Source organism: Heterodontus francisci, chromosome 25 (genome assembly GCF_036365525.1).
Source record: "Heterodontus francisci isolate sHetFra1 chromosome 25, sHetFra1.hap1, whole genome shotgun sequence".
In the NCBI taxonomy this organism is placed as follows: domain Eukaryota; kingdom Metazoa; phylum Chordata; class Chondrichthyes; order Heterodontiformes; family Heterodontidae; genus Heterodontus; species Heterodontus francisci.
The window spans coordinates 53,270,871-53,294,641 of record NC_090395.1 but is presented as its reverse complement, the minus strand read 5'-3'; the positions used below and the strand labels follow the sequence as shown (position 1 = coordinate 53,294,641).

General features: G+C 40.1%; 1 protein-coding gene across 6 annotated transcripts in view; it reads right to left on the bottom strand.

Moving 5' to 3' along the window:
• LOC137383870 (copine-8-like) overlaps nt 1–23,771 on the bottom strand; it is a 699,632-nt gene that overhangs the window by 591,571 nt on the left and 84,290 nt on the right. For all 6 annotated transcript variants that reach the window (XM_068057206.1, XM_068057208.1, XM_068057209.1 and 3 more), the window contains exon 3: nt 8,626–8,666. In XM_068057206.1, the coding sequence (XP_067913307.1) occupies nt 8,626–8,666 (41 nt within the window). The remainder of the gene's footprint in view (nt 1–8,625; nt 8,667–23,771) is intronic.

Below are 23,771 nucleotides of genomic sequence, written 5' to 3'. Positions count from 1 at the left end.
CCAAGTTTAGCTCCATTTTGTTCAAACAGGGTCTCAATGATCAGTGAGATATTTTCAACAGTTACAAAACCCCAGCACCCTGCAGTCAGGTCAACAGCTCACTTGATGACCTATCTGGCACTCGAGTTTGAAAACCACATTCATGCTGGGTTTCTTAGTTCAAAGCTAGCTCCTCAAATGGGTGACTTTCCAGAACCAGAATCCTTCACCTCTGGGAGTGTCCCAGAACAGGAGAGTGTTCAGTGGGTTTACAGAATATCAAAAAAGATGTAAGATGTAATGGGCTTTAAAATACCTGTGCTATCATGCTGTGAATTGTGCACTTTGTTTATTAGGTGGTCTACCTAAATAAGTTTTATGACCTCCTTTCTTCATTTAGCTACTAAGAAAGAGCTTTTAATCTGAACAGGCTTTAAATTCTACAACTGTTTAGCCTTCCTGTGTTTAATCAAAAGGCAGCTTGTATTAACATGATGTGACGTGTTGAGAAAGTCTTAAAGTCCCAGCTAGTCAGCATCTGAATTGTATGCTGAAGGTCTGAAAATTATACAGCTGTTTGGTAGCTGTTGGGAATCAGCGACATTGTAGACCATTGTACAGAAATAGGTGGATTTGAGAGCTGATTAAGAATTTTAGAGAGCTGGGTGTAGACAGTCAGGGATCCATTTTATGTATCTCCAAGTTAAAACCAATGAACAGGATGTGGGATTTATAGGTGGTAATAAACTCAAAGTGTGCATATATAAAGCATATTGATCAATCTCACCTGATCCTTAAGGAATAATTGATGATAAAACATCAGAATATAGATGGCCTTGAGTTCATTAATTCCTAATTGAGTGCGAAAGTGCGACAGTTCGGACAATATCAAATAAACTTTACGCTATCATAACAAATCAATCTCAGCACAAAAAACAGGGTAATAATAAATGCGAAAGTATCTAACAATCATGGGTTTAAGCCTATGAAGGATTAGAAGAGATGAAGTCAAAACAAGCACCCTTTATCTATTACAACACTTCCTTCGGAAGCAAGCAACAAAAGGCCATTGTCATTACAACTGCAAATCCCTGGCCAATGAAAATGTCAGCATTTGCTGCAATTACTCTAAAACTGACAGCAACTTCTGGGGCTGCATTTTCCAATCATAGAACCATAGAAAAATTATGGCACAGAAGGAGGCCATTCAGCCCATCGTGTCTGCGCCAGCCGAGAAAACTAGTTGCCCAATCTAATCCCACCTTCCAGCACCTGGTCCATAGCCTTGCAGGTTACAGCACCCCAGGTACATGTCCAAGTACCTTCTCAATGAGTTGAGGGTTTCTGCCTTCACTATTGTTCCTGGCAGTGAATTCCAGACAGCCACCACCTTCTGGGTGAAAAAGTTTTCAGGTCCCATCTAATCTTTCTACCAATCACCTTAGATCTGTACCACCTGGTAATTGACCTTTCCACTCAGGAAACAGGTCCTTACTGTCTACCATATCTAGGCACCTCAATTAAGTCACCCTACAGCCTCCTCTATTCGAAGGAAAACAAACCTAGCCGATCCAATCTTTCCTCGTAGCTGCAACTTTCAAGCCCTGACAGCATTCGTGTAAATCTCCTCGGTACTCTCTCCAGAGCAATTATGTCCTTCCTGTAATGTAGTGACCAGAACTGTAAGCAATACTCCAGCTATGGCCTAACCAGTGTTTGATACAGTTCCAGCATTACATCCCTTTGAAATGCCATACCTTGGCCAATAAAAGGAAAGGATTCCACATGCCTTCTTCACCATTCTACCCATCTGTCCTGCGGCCATGCACTCCAAGGTCTCACTTCTTCTACCCCTCTCAATATCCTCCTGTTTGTGTATCCCTTTGCTTTGTTTGCCCTCCCCAAATGCATTAGCTCACACTTCCCCAGATTGAATTCCATTTGCCACTTTTCCGCCCACTGAGCCAAACCCATTGATATCATTCTGGAGTCTACAGCTATCCCCTTCACTATCAACTACACGGCCAATTTTTCTCCATTCCAAAACTTTTAAAATAATAAAATATATGTTTTAAAGTTTGATATTTGAGCTTCTACCTTAATCCCAAGTGTACGTTCAAATCTTTATTTCACTTTCTGTAAAGCTATAAAATGCACGTGACAAAACCGGCTTGTTGCTTCCTTGTTTGCAGTCTGTGAGAATTCTTCAATATGATTGGCTACTTAGCCTGCTTGATGGCATCATTGTTGATGCCAGAGATCCTGTTACTGCTGGCTTCAAAATGAAATCAATGTCTGAAAAAGTGAAATTAATTTCACAGAATCCACTAAATGTTTGTGGACCGCTCTCTTCAAGATCAGCAGCAAGTACCGTCACTTCACTGCTGTCAGCAAAATCCAGGCCATAGTCTTAAAATTAGCACTAAACTAGAAATGCATCTCAAAGAAAAATCTTCATACAAAGGGGGTAATTTTTTCTTTGGGGATAATGTAAACGAGGCCATATTGGATCAGCTGGCTGTTATAAATCTCTCCCAATTTTCAACACTTGTACTGAAGTCAATGGAAGTGAATTCAGATGTACAATGGGCAACTGATCAGATATGGCATGTTTTACATTATTGCCAAAGTCAAAATTGCATTCAAAGGATTGTGAAACACAATACAATACACAGCCCCAGAACATCATAGATGCGGAATCAATTGAGTTATCTAAAAAGGATGATAGACACTTAACGGCAAGTAATAAGCATTCAGGGATATGGAACAAAAGGTAGGAATACTGATTAAAAACTGAAGAACAACTTGCATTTATATAGCACCTTTAATATTGTAAAACATCCAAAGGCGCTTCACAGTATTGGTTGCCAAACAAACTTTGACATCAAGCCATATAAGGAGAAAATAGGACAGATGACCAAAAGCTTAGTCAAACAGGAAAGAGAGGAAATTAAGAGGAGAGGTTTAAAAGGAGGAAATTTCAAAGCTTAGGACCTCAGCAGCTGAAGACATGGTCACCAATGGTGGAGTTATTAAAACCAGGGATGGTCAAGAGGGCAGAATTGGATGAAGAGTGTGTGTTCTCGGAGGGTTGTAGGGCTGGAGGAGGTTACAGAGATAAGGACAGACAAGGCCATGGAGGGATTTGAAAGCAAGGCGATAATATTGAGGTGGTGTAGGACTGAAAATCAATCTAGGTCGGCAAGCACAAGGGTAATGGATGAATGGGACTTGGTGCAAGTTAGGACATGGGCAACAGAGTTTTGGGTAAGTTCAAAATTACAGAGGGTGGAAGATGGGAAGCTGGCCAGGACAGCATTGGAATAATCAAGCCCAGAGGTAACAAGGCATGGATGACGGTTCCAGCAGATGAGCTGAGGCAGGAGCCGAGTCAGGTGATGTTACAGAAGAGGAAACCGACGGTCTTGGTGACGGAGCGCATATGTGGTTGGTTGTTCATCTCAGGGTCAAATATCACACTAAGGTTGCGAACAGTCTGGTTCAACCTCTGACAGTTGCCAGGGAGAGGGATGGAGTTGGTGAATATGGAACCAAGTTTGTGGCAGGGACCAAAAACAATTACTTTCGTCTTCCCAGTATTTAATTGGGAGCTGCCATGACTGGCAAAGCAGACTCTATAGGCTGAATGGCCTATTCCTCTGCAAAAATCACCTCATGGGGTTGGGATTCAATTCCTTATGTCAAGAAAAAAGTGACAAAGGTGAATTAACAATCTCAACAACACTGGTTATGAGGCTTTTTTTTTAATGTTGCTGTCCTGCAGAATCTTACCCAAACGTAAAGAATCAAAAAGATAAGGTCAGGAACACTTGCAACATTTGAGCAATTGTGAACCTGTTTCAGTTCTGCTGCCAATCTCCAAATCTTCCCTAGAGTGGGATTCATATAAATTCAAAACAAGCAATCAGCTGTATTACAAAACTGCTCCAATTTCTCAGTTGAAGTGGTATACGAAAAGTTCAAATGTGTTACAAACTAAATGAAACAAATGAATAAAGATCAAGACTAAATTACACAAATTATGTAAGATTTATAATGATTCTCATCAGCTCATTTCTTTATCTGGATTCATAAATTTGCAGCATCCAAATATGCTTTCAATAGAGATTACATTGCCTGAATGCTTCAACTTTCTTTCAAAATTTAAACTTACTGCTTGATTCAGCCCTACAGTTACCATCTTTTCACTTGCATCTGCACCTCAATGTAAAAATGTTAATTTTTGATTACCTGACATCAGGTCTTTTTGTTAATTGGGTTTTATAGCAAAAATTACAAGAGTACAGTAACAATAAACTGGACATCATGGCTGTCAATCAAGAATGAACACAACTTCACACTGATAAACAGGTGACAAATTAAAGATCCAAAAAACCCTTTCCTGGAATCTATCTCCATTTGACAGTATAAATCATTACTCCTGAATTGGCTCAGGTGCCGGGTCAAAACTGTGTGGGAGCACCCACCACAGTGCCAATTTAAACTTGACATTATAAACAGGTAAATGGACAAAAGAAAACTCAATTCCCATGCCATCAAACTCTGAGTTCCTCTTCGCATACCATCATGGTCGAGTGATCTAATTTCACTACTGTGGGTAATTTTCAACTTACCTCCAAAGCATGAAACTGACATTGTGGGTCAAACACAATGAAATTAAATTGAAAATTGGGCAGTTTCTATAATCAGTGCCCGACCCACAATGCTATTTTTACGCTCAAGTGCTGTGTTGAAAATTACTGCCCTAATGTCTTTGATTTCACTTGTTTACCCAGTAGATCACGCTAAATGTTTATTGCTTTTTGAGTAAAGTGATTTTTTTCTAAGACATTTTATAATTTCCATTTCACTGATTTATTGTTTGAGTGACACGACTGATCTTAAAGTTATCTTCTGGATTCACCATTTAATACTTTATATACCTCAATAAGATCCCCGCTTAATTTTTTTCTTCTCTCTTGACTGCAGAGCTTAAGCTTCTTTAATGCTCCCTCAGAGTTCATCCAATTTGCACTTGGGACCATTCTGTTTGCACTTCTCTGCACGTTTTCCAATACACGCATATTACTTTTGAAGTCTGGTGACCTAATTGCACTCAATATGCCATTAAGTCTGATTACTGCATTATGAAGTTTCACTTAACTTTTATCGACAAACTTGGCTCAATATCAGCTTGGCTCCGGTAGCTCTGCTCTCATAAATCAGAAGGTTATGGGTTCAACGTCATTTGAAGACCTGAGCACATAATCTAGGCTGACACATCAGTGCACTATTGAAACACTGCTGCCCTGTTTAAGGTAATTTCTGTTAGATGAGATATTAAACTAAGTTCCTGGCTTCTTGCTCAGGTCCCATGACATTAGTTAAAGAAGAATGGGGTTGGTGGGGGGAGGGGGTTGTCCTGGTGTCCTGACCAACATTTAACCCCAACCTATATTACTACAACAGATTAAGTCACATTTATCTCAGATGTTGCCCTTGGGACATCGCAGAATGCAAATTTGTGGCCAACATAACGAATACACTTTATAAGTAATTCATTGGCTGTGAAGTACTTTGGGATATCCTGAGAATATATGAAATACACTATTTTCACTGCATTTATTTCTTACTCCATGGCTCAAGCTAGTTATCCCAACATTCCCTTTGCACTTTATATTGCTTCTTCACATTGACTCAATATTGAAAAATGACAAGTGTGCGGCCACTCCCAGAGTGTTTCAAATTTTGTGTGTGCTTAATGTTACTCCCAACATTTAATTAGTGATAATTGTTTCTTCCAAAACTTTGCATTTGTCAGTCTTAAATTTCATTTGCCATTTGTCTGCCCAATTGCAGAGAAATCTTTCTGGAAACCTTTAGTTGCATCCTGTATCTACTGCATTTCCTATCCTGGTGACATGTGCACAATTAATAATGTTGCAATTTGCTTCTGCATCCAGGTTACTTATAGGACATGCTACACGACTCTGACAAAGGGAAACTATCCCTCAACCTGTCTGCAGCCTTTGACATGGTTCATCACACCATCCTCCTCAAATGCCTCTCCACTGCTGCCCAGCTGGGTGGGTCTGCACTCACTTGGTTCCCTTATCTAATCACAGAGAATCACCTGCAAAGGTTTCGCTTCCCGCTCCTATGTGGAAACCTCTAGTGTCCCCCAAGGATCTATCCTTGCCCCCATCTTATTTGTCATCTACATGCTTCCCCTTAATGACATCATCTGAAACACATTAGTTTCCACATGTACATTGGTGACACCCAGCTCTACCTCACCATCACCTCTTAACTCCTCCACTATATCTATATTGTCAGAGTGCTTGTTGGCATCCAGTACTGGATGAGCAGAAATTTCCTCCTGGCAAACATTGCCAAGGCTGAAGTCATTGTCTTCAGTCCGTGCCACAAACTCCACTCCCTCACTGTCGACTCCATCCTTTTCCCTGACAACTGTCTGAGGCTGAACCAGACTGTTTGCAACCTTGGTATCATATTTAACCCCAAGACGAGCTATCAGCCACATAACCACGTCATTCCCAAGATCGCATATTTCCACCTCTAACATCACTCAACTTCGTCCCTGCCCTCAGCTCATCTTCTGCTGAAACCCCCTTCACTGACCTACACTGGCTTCTGGTTAAGCAACACCTGTTTTAAAATTACCATCTTTTTTTCCAAATCCCTCCATGGCCTTGACCCTCCCCATCTCTAATCTCCTCCAGCCCCACAACCCTTCGAGATACCTTTGCTCCTCTAATTTGGCTTCTTGAACATCCCTGATTCTCATCACTCTGTCATTGGTAGCCATACCTTCACAGCTGCCTCAGCCCTAAGCTCTGGAAATCCCTCCCTAAACCTCTCTGCCCCTCTACCTGACTTTACTCCTTTAAGACACTCCTTAAAACCTATCTTTTTGACAAAGCTTTTGGTCATCTGCCCTAATATTTCCTTATGTGGCTTGGGGTCAAATTTTGTTTTGAAGAAAAAGTGAAAGGAATGGAACACCAAGCCAGGGAATGTTTAGATGAATTGGCCAAAGGCTTGGAAGAGACAAGTTTTGAGGTTTGAAAAGATGTAGTAAAGCAGCAAGAGTGTTGAGGGAGGGAGTTTGAGAACAGCCTAAGCATTTAAAAGTTCTACCACCATTGTGGGGTGAGTGAGGGGTGCACAGGTGGCTAAATAGTAAGTTACAACAGAGTTGACCTCCTGTTTATTTCCTTCAAATAGCGACTTTCTACTATGAACAGCATATTTTCATGAAACCATTTTTTTTTGTTTTTCTCTCAGACTGGCTCCAATTTTATTACTGATGTTTGAGGAGGATATACTTGAAACTGGACATAAAAGCAACCAGGAAACTGCTAATGTCACAACCATCCCAGGACATTTAAAATAACTTCAAAAGCAGTTTCTGAAGGAAAATGGAAACAGAGAATGTGATTAAAGAATTTAGAATTTTGTCGAATTTTTTCTCCAGTACCTTTTATTCTGTTAAATATTATATATCAACCAAAATGAAAAAGATCAGAAATGCTAGTTGCATAGGTTTATTTCTAAACGTTCCATACCACGACAAGAATCAGCACCAAGAGATGAGTGGTCATTTACATTTTTCCCAATATTTTATATGTTGTCGAAGCTGTTCTTGAAATCATTGAGTATAAAACATTAGACAATGAGAAGATTGCATTGATTACAATCTTCTAGCTAATTGCAATCTTTTTTTTTCCAGGCTCCAGAAGCAGATTGAAATCCTGCTTTAATAGGACTAGCACACAAAAAAAGGATGCTAGAGCTGTTCCTTATTTGTATGGTTTTCACAGGCCTGCTTTAGAAGCTACCTCAGCAATACTGTTAATGCCAGTAGGAGAATTTACATTCAAACGATTAGAATTGTAAATGAGGGAGGACTGGGTGTAATTTAAATATTCCTGGAAACTAGTGAATTTGTTGATACACAGAATTCTGCAGAATTTCTGAGACTCTTGCCTTCACTGTTTTAGTCTAAAACCTGGCATTCCATCAGCTTGAGCAAAACTGAAAATGTAATTTAGGCTGACTTCCATTTCACTATTGATTTCTGACAACTAAATCCTTGACTGACAGAATAGATCCTTGTTTATTACAGGTTTTCCTTTGTCATGGGGTGCTTATTTCATCTCTGCATTGAGATAAAATCTTTTCTCTCCATTTTACCTTGCAATTGGTTCTTTTGTTTTGATTAAAGTAGATTTAAAAAAAACTGTATTTTATCTGTTCTCTATGTTCCATTTGGGCAAGGCTTCATTCAGTCCCTATGGAACTTGCTATGCAAACTACTGTTCAGCCCACTGAGCTCTTACAGGTAATACAAAGTTCTTCAGTTTCAAATGGAGATTGAATTTGGTGTTCTCCATCATATTCTTCTTAACCCCACCACTTCAAACCCCTTTCCTGTTCTGTTTGGGTAATGTGCTCAGCAATATGCACATGTTCATTGAGAGAATCTATCCATCATTATTTATCTTTTATCTAAAACAAACTACATGAGTACTGTTGAGGGCATTAAAAAAAAAGTTAAATCTTTACCAGCTTGATTCAAATGCAGTCTTAAGAATTATGATGAATAAAAATCTAGGTACTCACATGGATCAGACTTTGAGAATGTATCTTTATCCAAAAGATTCCTGTAGAGGACAAAAAAAAAATCACATTTGCTGAAAAATAGTCAAGTTTAGAAAGCTGGATCACAGACTAGGTAAAAAAAAAAACAATTCTCCCCCCAGTACCATAAGCTGCTTCAATGTTATAGAATAAGAAATCACTATTCATCAACTCACATAAAACTAAATTATTTAAACATGTTGCAATTCAGCACTATTGAATTTTGTATTTTCATTTAATTTTCCCTCAATAGGTTAGCTTTCTCCCCCCCACCCCTTCACTTTTTAAGGCTCTCCCTTCCCAAATACCATGGCACTTTCCTTAAAACAAATGTGAGGTCAGCTGATGTGATCTCAGACCTCTGTAATTTCAGTTAGTAATCAGTTTATAATCAGAGATGTAAAGGTGTAACCCAGGTTAGTTCATCCACAGAATTTCCTTCCATCCTCGAGATCCCTAAATGATGGCCCTACCAAGACTGTATAATTTGATTTTCTTGGGTAAATAGAAGTTCTGAAGAAAAGCATTAAGGTTGACTGATCTGTACTTTCTCAACCATTCATAATTGGCATTTTGGCAGAGATTGACAGCATCTGTTCTTTCATTTTTTTCATATTTACAAACAGTTTGCTTTCTAAGTAAAATATGAAGTGGGTGTTTTTATGATTATGTGTCCTTTCATTCTGGAGCTGTAAATATTAATCTACGAAGACACTGTACCACTGAGAGTTCGAAAGCTTTAGGGTATTATTAGCCAATTAAACTGTTATACACTGTCACTTCACAATAACACATTTTATAACTTAAGATATAGGTAGCTGCATTTCTTTAATTTGATCGCACCATCCAATTTACCACATACCAGAATATAATTACAGTACAATTGCACCACAGGTGACATGACAGTGAAACCTATGAATTAAGCAACAGTGTTTTAAATATATCAATGCCCAATTCCAAAAAAAGAATGAAAAGCACAACGGCCTTGATACCAATATTTCTCAGAGAATAAATGTAGACCACCTGCTCCACCGCACTTTGAACCTGTATCTCACCTCATTCAGTTTAAATGTGATATTTAAGACAGAATTAGGATACTTTCAATACAATTCCTTTTTGAATAATTTGAGCAGCAAAATGGAGACGAGTACATTAAGACATTTTATTTTATTGTATGAGAGAATGTAAGATATGGATTAGAAAAAATGAAACCTATTGAACTTATTTTTATTTAAATTTAAAATGCATCATTTTCTAAACTGGTCAAATTACATGAACATAATTATGTTGTATCCTTTCAGCATGCTCTACTGAATTAATAAATGTGAAATAGGCTGCGTCAGGATTACTGAAGATAATTTTTCTGACAGACATGAAATTGATATGTTACTTTTTTTTTTAGTATCAATCCCAATACTGCATCACCGGATATCTTGAGGGGAGAATGCCGGAAGACACACCTCAGATAAGTTCCTACAGGAGTGAAGGTTTACCGACCTGAGTCTTAAATCAAGTGTGCAACTGCCAAAGGGTCAACAGATCAATACTTCAAAATGTCACCAATATTACAACCAGCAACACAGCTATTTTAAAACCCTGTATTGGCTTGGATTATTGATGTGTGTCTGGGATCTTTCTTCTATACCGTCGGAAGTGGGGATGCTCAATGATTAGAGTGTTTAGTTCCATTTGTAATTCCTCAGATAAAGAAGCCAACCATGCCCGCATGCAGTAAGACCCAGACAGCATTGAGGTTTGGCCTGAAAAGTGACATCTGCAAAACACAAGTCCCAGGCAAAGCCCATCTCCAACAAGATAGAGTCTAATCACTTCCCTTGACATTCAGTGGCAATACATTCATCCAATCCCTGACTATCAACATCCGAGGGGATCACCATTGACCAGAAACTTAACTGAACCAGCCATATATTTACTTTAACTCCAAAAGCAGGTTAGAGGATGGGTATTCTGTTGAGAGTGACTCACATCCTGATTCCACAAAGCCATTTCACTACCAATAAGGTACACGTTAGAAATGCGATGGAATAACCTCCACTTGCCTGGATGATTGCAACTCCAACACTTAAGAAGCTTGGCATCCTCCAGGACAAAGCAGTCCGCTTCATTGGCACCTCACCCACCACCATAAACATTTACTCTCTCCACCACCAGTGCAAGTTGGCTGCAGTGTATACCATCTACAAAGTACACTGCTGCAACTTGCCAAAATATCTTCAACACCACCTCCCAAACCCACGACTTCTACCACCTAGAAGGACAAGGGCAGGAGGCACATAAGAACATGACCACTTCCTCATTACACACATCCTGACTTGGAAATTATATTGCTGTTCCTTCATCGCCATTAGGTAGGGAGCTCCAGGATTTTGACCGAATGGCATGATCATGCCCAGTAAAGGCATATCCTATCATAACTTTAAACATGGACAATATTCAATATAGCTTCTGCTGGATCTGAATTTTCCTTTTGTTTTAAAATAAAACACAATGGACATTAAAAGAGGGCATGGCTGCAAAGATGACTGCCGAAGGTCAGCTGATCTTTGGCCTGTGTATTCAAAAACTGACTCATTGTCTCGAAAGGACAAAAGGATACCTTCCAGACCAAGATGTGTCATCAACACCCATCCAGAAACCATCAGGAGACATTCCTGAATTGAATGGATTTCTCCTAAAACACTCATCAGGATGAATGTCTTACAATAATAAACCAGGATCGGGCTGGTCAACCTAGACCCCTACCATATATGTGGTGAGTCACTTGTTTGGGCAGCCATGCTGGTCTCCTTTTAAAAATCTTTAAAATACAGATTGCAGAAAAAAGCAGCAGACAAAGGCAGTACCATCATGCCTTAAAAGAACTGGAGGTTGTAACATCTTAAGCTCTCTGAGCCTGGTCCTTTTCAAGTCCACCAGTACAGAAAACCAACCTCCTAGTAATGAGACTACAAGCAACTAACTGCATGACCTGCTGAAAATTCACCTCTTCGAGAGAATTCTGCAACAACTTCGATATATGACTGACTATCGAATTCACCTAACTACACTTGAAATAATCTTCCTCACCAGGCCTGCAACACATGCCTTTCCCCCCCACCCCCCTGCAAAGATGAGCCAAATCACATGACTCATGAACTATTCCTTTGTTTGCAATGTTACGACAGAGGTGGGAGCAATGCACTGTCAACTCAGTCCCATCACTCCACAGGTCGCAGCATATTAAAGTTTACCCACAAAACCAGAAAACAGCCAAAAGTAATCCCCAGAATAAAACAGATCAAACCAGGTATCTTTAGACTACAACAAATTAACTATTTATTAAAAACGAAATCTTAAACACTATTAAGATAAACCTAAGTCTAAAGACCTTATAACTTTTTATTTTAACCCAACTCCCCCATTCACACATATACAGTCAAAAATCAACAGTTAACCAGTTTCTTCAAAAAAATGTTTTAACAATGAGCTGTTTAATAAAATAACTGGGTTGTTTGTGGGTTACGTTCCTGATGGGTGACGTATCCCAGTGTAAAAAAAATCAAATGCCACTCAAAGTCTCCACGCAGATTTGATGAAACAGTCTCTTAGTAGATAGGCATTCGGCTGCAGCAGATGTCACAGTTCTTTCAATGATAAGCACAGCAATAGGTCTACTTGAATTTTTAAAAATCGACAGTGTCTCAGTCGAAACTTTACTGTGAATTCCAGCAAGCACAGTCAAGACAGAGTCAATCTTGAAGCAAAGACTCTTAGATTAGAAGTAAAGAAAAGGAAATTTGCTACTTCCAGCAATACAAATGGTCTCTTCAGAGGGTTTTATTCTTCCTTAGGCAATTAACACTGCCTGTAGCTCACTGTAGAATTTCTGCTGAGAGAAACAGACAGCTCTTTCCTTCAGTAAGCACGCTTCGCTGGTGTCTCTCAAAACTGGTTTTTACACAGTTAAATTGAAACATTATACCATGCAACCTCCTCGCTCTCCAGCTGTTGTCTAGGTAACACATGCAGCTGTGGCACACTGTTCGCAGAAATCTAATACTTCTCGATTTAAAAGACAGAGTCTTAAAGGCACAGCATTTCAAACAGAGGAGAAAAAAATACAGTTCTGTGACAGCAATTCATAAAAGTATACTATCCTTTTAACAGCTTTCTGTTTCAAGACTGAGTGAGTGAGCGAGACAGTGTGCACACATGCGTGGTGAGTGAATGATGTAGTGTTAGACTTTTGGGTTGAATGTGTGAATAAAAATAATCCTCTTTATTAAAACCGAGGAAAACCATGTCGCTAGTTATTCAAGTTGGCCATACACTCAGGGGTTAAGTATCTTCCTTGTGCAAAACACACTGATTATGAACAGTAAAAGGGACAAGAACTGAGGTTTCAGTTCTCCCTCAATTCTGCCTGTAACAGCACTGTGAGAGTACCTTCATCGCATGAATAGCTGCATTTTATGATGTCAGCTCACCACCACCTTCTCAGGGGCAATACATGCTGGCCTTGCCAGTGACACCCACTTCCTGTGACTGAATAGTTTATATATGTATTTGCACAAGACAAAAGTGTTTTGACAACTAAACTTGCATCCATTGAAAGTTTCTCCCTACAGCATTAACTTGCTTTAAAGATGCAACTTAAGCTTAATCAATTAACGTGCTAAAGGCATCCTTCAATTGCATTGCCATCTTATCTATTTATGCAGAAACTGTGAAATAATTATTCGTTCAGAAATATCATTGAACACAAAAGTCACCACCACCAAATACCACCTATTAGAATTCATACACTTCCAAAAAAAACACAATCCCCAAGCTCAGGATAGCACACCCTATTATATAAATGTGTTATTTCCATTTTCAAACAACTTATATTTGGTTTCTATAAGGGCAAACACCTAATTTAGACCAAAATCTGAATTTATAGACAGTTCTCTGTTCTGAACTCATATCAACTGGAAATAAATGGCCAAAATGTCTATCATTTAGGTTAATTAACTTCCATGATGGCTCAACAAAATTTGCACAGAATTGTAATCAGGCAGCTCATGGCTCCCTAACAGGGAAAGAAAAATCAGTTTAGATCCCTCCTCAAGGTGCATGGATGACAGGAGTAGAGCAGGCCTAGTTATAATGCTCCCTGGGGTTCAATAACATACTGACACTCAGAGTTTACGTATCAATAATGGATATTTGGGTCAGGCACAGAAGGGTGGTTGACACCTGCAGAACTATACTGCATTGAGAAGTTAACAGCTTCAGGAGAGGCAGCAAGGGGAGGAAGTCACAGAGAAAACTGGCCAATTTAAAAAAAAAAGATATTCAAATATCCAAAAAAGAGATCATCCAAATTGTATTTTAGTTATATATTTTGGGAAATATTTGTGCTCAAATTTGTCAGGTGTCAAGACCTTAAGTCCACGAAAAGATCAGCCATGATCTTATTGAATGGCGGAGCAGGCTCGAAGGGCCGGACGACCTACTCCTGCTCCTAGTTCTTATGATCTTAACATTAATCTCAAAAGAAAGCTTCTATTGTAGTGCCGTGATTTTTTTTCACTTCGTACACAAAAATGTCTATGGCTTCTCTGAACTAGATTGTCAATTTCTGCTAAATCATGGACCGTTTTATGCTGCGGCCCCATATCTGCTAACAATATGTCATAGCCTGGTCAAATTCTAGACACAGAACCCTGCAATCAAGATAGAAGGAAAACTTGTAGGTCACACTGGGTTGAAATGACATCTGGGTTCCTGAGATGAAAGAACAGTGTGTTAACTAGTTGCCACATCCAGTCTCTCTTTATTTACCGTTTTCATATGTCAATGCTTGGAATGTTCTGTGTAGATCCTCAAGATTTACAACTTGGGTTCTAGGTGAGAAAGATTTAATGGACAACCTTCGTGAATGATTGGTCTGCACTTTCTATGGATAGTTTTAATCTCTTGAGAAAAGTTCTACAGAAAGGTGCTCCAATCTATTCACTTGTATTCAGTCCATTAATCAACAGTGGCCCACTGCCCTCCACACAACATCCCTTCCAACACACCAGCACAGGTTTGCTCTTTAAGCGTTACCCATCATCTATTCTATTAACATATTTATAGACTTCTTGCATTGACGACTGTTTAATAGAAATGACAGAAGATCTTATAGTTTATTTTTCCTTTATTAATTTCTTCACATTAAAAAACATCTGAAGGAATCAATTAGCTCTCATCACAGAAATGCCACAAAACAATCAGTTATGTCAATGTACCTAAAAAAGAATGGCATCGTTAGGTTAGAATACCCACTCAAATGGCATATTGCAATAATTCCTTCCTTTGTCGAAATTAGCTTTGTGGTTTACAAATATAATGTTGATGCTGGCTGAAGGAATGGAGTGCTAGCCAGGAGAATCCAGTGCTCCTTCTTCAAATACTGGCATGGAATCAGTTACATTCACTTGTGCAGGCAGACAGATGCTTAGCTTAACATCTCACATTCAACAATACAGCACTTCCTCAGCAATGCACTGAAGTATCAGCCTGGATTATTCCACAAATCCTCAGTGGGGGCTTCAATTCACAACATTCTGACTTAAGAGGAGAGTGCTACTTATTAAGCCAAGCTAATAATTGAAGGAATACTTTATGTAAAGAGGCTCACAGGATAAATACGGATATGGAAGGACATTCAGCATGCTGTTAGCCATCCCTTGCAATCATTCCATCCAACTGGCTTTTGAACAGCTCAAGTTTCACCTCCACTATACCACCATATATTTATTCCCCGGAATGATTCTTCCTTTTGTGAAGAAATTCTGAACGATTAACTTGGTTTTCACCAGTTTGAACAAATACCTCTTTGCTGTTGTCATAGTTTAACTTGAAAAGAACTCGGGATTTACTTCATCCATAACATTTATGGAAAGGAATTGCCTCACATAACATCACTTGTAGTGGCACTATGGAGGTTTTGCTCCAATGTCTGTATCCTCTGTGCTGCTGACTGCTTCCTGCACAGCCCACACACTACTGTTAGTACAAGGGTGCACGCGGGGACGTGAATGGATGCCGAGATTACTAATTTCAATAACGAATGGATAGACAACATATGCCTAAATCACTCTGCAGTGGCAGTGCCTCTGAGTCTAAAGCATGACAGAGATAGAGCAGAGGCTGTGGAGAGGGCAAGCTCTGTGCCACACAGTCTGCCAAGCTGGAGCCAGGCTCCTCCATGCTCTTTGACAGGAGACTGTATGGCAGGCCAGCCAACACACCCAACATCTCAGTGCGCATGCCCATCAGCTCTCTCCTATATGCTGCCTCATCGAGTTCCTCATCTGAGTCTTCTGCAGCAGTACTCATCTGTCATCAGTCAAGGCGGCATACGGCATACTTGCCTTCATCGGTCGGGGCATAGAGTATAAAAATTGGCAAGTTATGCTGCAGCTGTACAGGACTTTAGTTAGGCCACACTTACAATATTGCGTGCAATTCTGGTCGCCACACTGCCAGAAGGACGTGGAGGCTTTGGAGAGGGTACAGAAGAGGTTTCCCAGGATGTTGCCTGGTCTGGAGGGCATTAACTATGAGGAGAGGCTGGATAAACTCGGATTGTTTTCACTGGAACGACGGAGGTGGAGGGGCGACCTGATAGATGTTTACAAAGTTATGAGCGGCATGGACACAGTGGATAGTCAGAAGCTTTTTCCCAGGGTGGAAGAGTCAGTTACTAGGGGAAATAGGCTTAAGGTGAGAGGGGCAAAGTTTAGAGGGGATGTGCGAGGTAAGTTCTTTACACAGAGGGTGGTGAGTGCCTGGAACTTGCTGCTGGGGGAGATGGTGGAAGCAGGTACAATAGCGACATTTAAGAGGCATCTTGACAAATACATGAATAGGATGGGAATAGAGGGATACAGTCCCCGGAAGTGCAAAAGGTTTTAGTTTAGGCAGGCATCAAGATCGGCGCAGGCTTGAAGGGCCAAATGGCCTGTTCCTGTGCTGTACTGTTCTTTGTTCGTTTTGTTGTACCTCACACTCCAGTAAGCTGGCAAATGAACCATCCTTAACCCCTGGTCTGTTTCCAGACTATGTTCCCAGTGACTTACCACATGCTGATTCCAACTCTCTACTAGCCTGCAAGGTATGTGTAGAGACTGTATCTGAGCTGGCAGCTGAGGAGTATCAAATCAACTGACGGGACCTCTTCAGCACTGCTGTGCTGTTTTGTTTCCTCCTCCTGGGGCTGCTGTGGCAGGGCAAACAGCAGTTCTCAGGTGTCTTAAACCAGGAACTCAGAAGGGAAAGTTTGGGGAGAGAAGCAGATGGGGAGACAGAAAGCAAGAGGTCCCTGGTCATACCATCAGCAGCTTGCTCATAATGTCAGACAGCAGGATGAGGATGCTGGGAATTGAGAAGGGGTATAAGTCAAGAACATACGGTTAACCTCCACATTCTGCTGTTTGTCATTTTTATAAATGACCTGGATGAGGGTGTAGAAGGGTGGGTTAGTAAATTTGCGGATGACACGAAGGTCGGTGAAGTTGTGGATAGTGCCGAAGGATGTTGTAGGTTACAGAGGGACATAGATAGGCTGCAGAGCTGGGCTGAGAGATGGCAAATGGAGTTTAATGTGGAAAAGTGTGAGGTGATTCACTTTGGAAGGAGTAACAGGAATGCAGAGTACTGGGCTAATGGGAAGATTCTTGGTAGTGTAGATGAGCAGAGAGATCTTGGTGTCCAGGTACATAAATCCCTGAAAGCTGCCACTCAGGTTAATAGGGTTGTAAAGAAGGCATATGGTGTGTTAGCTTTTATTAGTAGGGGGATCGAGTTTCGGAGCCACGAGGTCATGCTGCAGCTGTACAAAACTCTGGTGCGGCCACACCTGGAGTATTGCGTGCAATTCTGGTCACCGCATTATAGGAAGGATGTGGAAGCTTTGGAAAGGGTGCAGAGGAGATTTACTAGGATGTTGCCTGGTATGGAGGGAAGGTCTTACGAGGAAAGGCTGAGGGACTTGAGGTTGTTTTCGTTGGAGAGGAGGAGGAGAGGTGACTTAATAGAGACATATAAGATAATCAGAGGGTTAGATAGGGTGGATAGTGAGAGTCTTTTTCCTCGGATGGCGATGGCAAACACGAGGGGACTTGGCTTTAAGTTGAGGGGTGATAGATATAGGACAGATGTTAGAGGTAGTTTCTTTACTCAGAGAGTAGTAGGGGTGTGGAACGCCCTGCCTGCAACAGTAGTAGACTCGCCAACTTTAAGGGCATTTAAGTCGTCATTGGATAGACATATGGATGAAAATGGAATAGTGTAGGCCAGATGGTTTCACAGGTCGGCGCAACATCGAGGGCCGAAGGGCCTGTACTGCGCTGTAATGTTCTATGTTCTATTCTCAGCAACATTGGATGCCATGGCCCCACGGCAGCCAGCACCAGAGCACCATCTCCTCCATAATATTCGGGAGGCGCAGGTGCCCTGTCACCCACCAGTTTGGCTCTACTTCCTTCCATTGTGTGCCATGTTGTCCTGAAAGAGAAAGGACAGATTGTCAGTGATTGTGTAGCACTGTTTGGGTGATCTGCCTTTCATAGCTGGAAGTATGTGGAGGCAGTGAGAGGTGGGTATGAGGCTGGCAGCATTGGTGGATGTGTGAGAGTAAGGATGAGTACCTGGATCCTGCCAGGGAGTGCTGCCGTGTGATGGGCCTGTGGTGCATTGAGCAACACCAGAGGCTAGTGGTGTGGTAGCTGGAGATGTGAAGTAAAGCTGCATTCAGTGACTTTGACCAGCCCCCTAAGGTCATTAGACTTCTTGTGGCACGAGTGCCAAGTACCTAGGTGCAGACTCGAAGTTGAACTCCATGGCCATCTGCTCCCAATCCCTTCCAAGGGGAGTTCTTGAGGACCTCCTGCCACAGCACCATGGCACCTCTCCTGACCACCTCTATCACTAATGCCGCCACTATCAGTTCTGTCATTCCAGAATCCTCTATCCCGGTGTTCGCTTCACAATAATTGACCTTGCAGCAAAGTTTTTGTGCAGCTTCCCTTTAAGATGCAGCCTGCCTGCATCAGTGATTGGCAAACAAAGTTCAAGCTTCAGTTAATATTGAATGATGATCAACTTTTGATTGTCAGGAGTCACAAGAAAAATTAATTCTGATAACAAGTCAAGTTATGATGTTTCATTTTATTTCAAGGTCCCAAGAGATTGCATTTTGTATTGAAATTTTTATTGGCTTCATGACCATCCTCATTTAATCATCATATTTTGTTTAATGGGGTCTTAAATATTTATATGTAGATTGCATTTCAAAACACACATTCACATTTGAACCCAGGCCCCATAGCTATTTTGAGCATTGTCTCAATAACAAAAAGGTTGTAGGCTTGATCTCTGGATACTAGAGCTCCCTTTGAATTTCACTAACTTGGTCTGGTAGTCTAGTAGTTATAGCACTAGAGTAGTAACCTAGAGGTTGTATGCTAAAATCCCACCGTGACAAGTTGTGAAGTTGATTTATATAAACCTGGTATTGATCATAAAAAGGTGTTTTCAAAATAATTCCAAACCTGAAAGGCTGGCAAACACACTGCACCAGCTAGTCGGAGAGCTGGAAATTTAACGCAGTGATCTAATCTTAAAGCTATACCGATGTTCATAAACTATTCAACTCTCACTGCGATGGTTAACAAAGCCATTTAGTTATATCACAGTTATATTGATTACTGTCAGCTATTTATTATCCAACATATATCAGATGTATAATATTTATGTACACTATCTGAATGGATATTTATACTATTAGATCAATAATGATTTCTTTAGTAAGAGTTCTTTGGTTTAGAAAAATATCTATTTTGTCAATTGCATAATATTCTAGTTAATTGAAGCTTGTGGGCTGATGAGAGGTAATCAATCTGAAATGTTTTTCACCACAGATGCTGCCTGACTTGATGAGTATTTCCAGCATTTTCTATTTTTATTTCAGATTTCCAGCATCCATAGTACTTTGCTTTTGCTCGTGTGCTGATAGTTTATGCAAGTCATTAAAGTTTTCCTCTTTGCAATGGATGGTCATGTAGTGCGAATAATAGAGTACAATTGTGCATTTGATACCCAGATGTTTGTGCTTATAGTTCCAGATAGTGAATCCATACACCAAACTATAAAAATCAATATCAGTTTTGTAGCATAACTGAAGTTGATTAGATTAGAGATACAGCACTGAAACAGGCCCTTCGGCCCACCGAGCCTGTGCCGACCATCAACCACCCATTTATACTAATCCTACACTAATCCCATATTCCTACCAAACATCCCCACCTGTCCCTATATTTCCCTACCACCTACCTATACTAGTGACAATTTATAATGGCCAATTTACCTACCAACCTGCAAGTCTTTTGGCTTGTGGGAGGAAACCGGAGCACCCGGAGAAAACCCAAGCGGACACAGGGAGAACTTGCAAACTCCACACAGGCAGTACCCAGAATCGAACCCGGGTCCCTGGAGCTGTTGCGGAAGCTTTAATCACTGTGTCTCTGAAGTGGCTATTGTACATGAAGTCAATCATTCTAAATTGCACAATTTATCCTGTTCTTTTGGGAATCTCAAACTAAATCCAGTATTCAAATACTACAGATATTTTAATATCTTACAAATAAGACAATATCGTTGAGGCACAGAATTAGCTGGACCCTTCTGCTTTACCCTTCTGCTCAAAAGTTTTCTTGGCCTTTAAGTTGCTCAAAGTGCGAGCTGATTAGGGCATGATGGGGGCAACGGGGCACATTAGTGAATGACAGGACCAACAGACCAACAGTCTATCCTCTAAACCCATAAGATTGAGAAAGGAACAGAGGAATGTTGGTGAAGGAGGGTAAATTGGAGTCAAATCAGGTACAGAAAGAAAACTAAAGAGAATGAAAGAAAGATTGGCTTGAGAGAGAGAGAGAGAAAAGAGACAGGAAAGTAATTCAATATAAAATATTCAACATCTCGAACAATTTACTACCTGTAGGAATGAGACTCCAAGTTTAAATTGTTCCTTTTCTGGGCTGGAGAGGTTGCTTGGCATAAATCTCATCGTTCAGAAGGACATACATTGTTAATTACCAGCCCTAACTTTATGCAGTGAATTTAATGGGCCATTAACATGCAAATACAGCAACTTTATGAAACTCACAACCAGATTGAGTGCAAGCTGCTGTTTTGGCGAGTCTACGGCTGAGCAGTGCTACTTGTCCAGCAGCTTGTGGTAATTTGCAATTCACAGGGTCTCTCTTCCTCACAACTTGCTGGATGATTTACACCTTAATAATGGCAGAATCTCACCGTTATTTTGGCAGCACGTTCTGGGTCAATATATTGACCTCACCACTATGATCCAGATGTTTCCTATAAATTGAATTTCAAGATTATGATTTAATATAGGAAGAAAGCAAAAACATGGCTCACTTTACCGAGACGCTATTAGAGATCAACTTCAACAAGGTTAGATTAAATATTTTGTTACAACCAGGTGAGCAATGTGTCTAGGGGTCTCTTGCTGTCTTCACCTGGTCTTATTGTAACAGGGTTTTATTTTTAAAACACTGTTTTGAGATCCCTCGTTGCGAATCCTTGTTCACAACTTTCCAATTATAATGCAAATAAATGAGCACAAACAGGCTTTTTTTGGTTTAAAGTAGGAAGAAATTTATTAAACCTTAAACAGTTCATGCCTGTGGATATACGACGCACTCACGCTAACATGCACACATGATATAAACATGCAAAATAGGGTCAGAAAAGGCCAGAAGAAAAAGTAGAACAGTTTGAGGCAATATCGTATTACTTTCTCAAGCTTGCTATAGTCCTTGATTGAAGCTATAGTTTTGTGTTTTGTTGGGGCCCAGTAATCTTAAAACTTTGTTCATGAGGCAAATCTTTTCTGAGTTTTTGTGTTTTCAGTGGTTTCAATTCCCTGAGAGATGAGCAGGCAGACAGGCAGGAGACGAGATGTTCTTGCTTCAGTGCCAGGAGCACACAGCATTCTCTGCCTTTGTTGGGAGTTTCAAATTCAAAAAACTCCTAGGGTGCTCAGCAGGTTAGTTATGCCACAAGCTCCTTATATGGAACAGTCTCTTCAGCATCGTTCATTGGAAGTTCAAATCCAAAAGCTCCAGCCAGCTAGACATGTGACTAGAACTGGTTGGACCACTTCTGTGTATTGGAGAAACTATAGAGTCCCCATTGTTTCAACATTGTCTGGTACTGTGTAAATGTCCTTCCAATCCAGGTTTGCAATTTTTAAAGTTTCAATCTTCATGTGGCGAAATAATGTGTGCTTCAGTCTTGGCAGGCGGGGTTTGCCTGACAATTTGCATTTTATGACATCAACTTCAGCTGTCGTGATACCATGTAGTACCATCTCAAACTATCCTACATCTCACATTAAGAACATTTAAACCGGTGTACTTGAATTGCTGAGCTATAAATAGATGTCCTCATAGAATATCAACTCTATTATGCAAGGAATATTAGGATAACTTCTCCATCCATTTGCTTTGTTAAGCATGCCTTAGAGAAACATTTAAAACTTAGGTCGCCAATATAGCAAAAAGAGAAGTGATCTGAATGTTTGAATTAAATTTATCCCACAGATTATTTTAAATTGAAAGCATTTTACAAAAAAAAAACAGTTTTTCAAATTTAAGTGTGTGCTCATTAGAAATAAAAAAAAATACTGGTTTACCAAAAAAAATGTACTGAATAGAGCAAGCTTTTTGTAACTCTAACAAACTTACATTAGACTCAGTCTTCTTGATGGAACATTGCTCCAAAGTGCATAGATTTTATTAGTTATAAACTGAGCTACCGAATAAAGATGTAAAAATAAAAAGGGTTCAGTTATAACATACTAAATGAAAAGTTGAGGACATAACCTGCTCCTCAACAAGGCTTCAAGGTGACCAAACCGGATTTGCCTTGTAATCATCTGAATGCGTGCCTGCTCTTCTGCGAAACGTTCTAACATTCTATGCTTTAAGTCCAGCTTATATAAATTAACCATTCATTCTATTATGGGACCTTGAGTCTGCTTTTAGGCCAGCATGTCAATCAATTTCAATGTCTCCAAGCGAAGCAGGCATCTGCCAACTTCCATAATATGCAAAAACTAATGTTTTCCCTTGCCATGATGCCACAAAAATTTTCTGCGGAAATTCATTTCCATAATCGCTGAACGCAAAGTCTGCCATGAACCAGTGCAATCGGGCAGTGTTTGCAAACACAACTTTTTTTTTTTTTAAATGCTTTAAAAATATGCATTATATTTAAGAGCGCCAACTTAATAAAGTTTGATTAGTACAGGTGAAAATAGGTTTAGCACAAAAAAATAAGCAGGTTAAAAATCATAATGTCAATCCATCATCTGAGTAACCCAATTTTAAATTCCTGAAAATGATTTGTAGAAAATACACACAAATATTTTCTAGTTATATTAGGATCCTGTGGTCAGTTACCTAGTAAATTGAAACGAATCATTCAAAACATACCCGTTAGTGCCCTTGCATCCAAAAGGTGCCAGCATCATACTTAAAGCCTTCTCAAAGGCCTTCAAAAGGCACAATGAGCAGAAACTCCCAATGCTAATTAATTAATCCTGGGGGCATGGCCAACTTAGTGGATGGGGTCTGATTCTAGCATGATGCTTTTGAAGCTAGTGCAAAAGATCACAAACTCAAGTTGCGACAAATGCAGTTTGCACTAAAATTCTGATCTTTTGTGCAGTTGCATCGACATCAAAGGAACTACGCTGAAAAAAAACAGGACATCCAAACAAACCAAGAGAACCAAAGCAGTGTCTTACTATGCTGTTTCACGAAGAACAAACCAATTAAATAAAATTAGGCAATCTTCAGACAAAGTTTTTCAATGCTTCCTTAATAACGTTAATATACAGCAGGTTTCAAGAATTGTTCTCTTCACAAACAAAAAAAAATTGATCTTTTCATTGAAAACTGTCAGCGAGACATCAGCCATCTCAATTTCTCTGTCCCTCTCACTTACTCTAACCTGTCCCCCTCTGAACTTGCCGCACTCAAATCTAATATATCAAATCTAACCCCGAC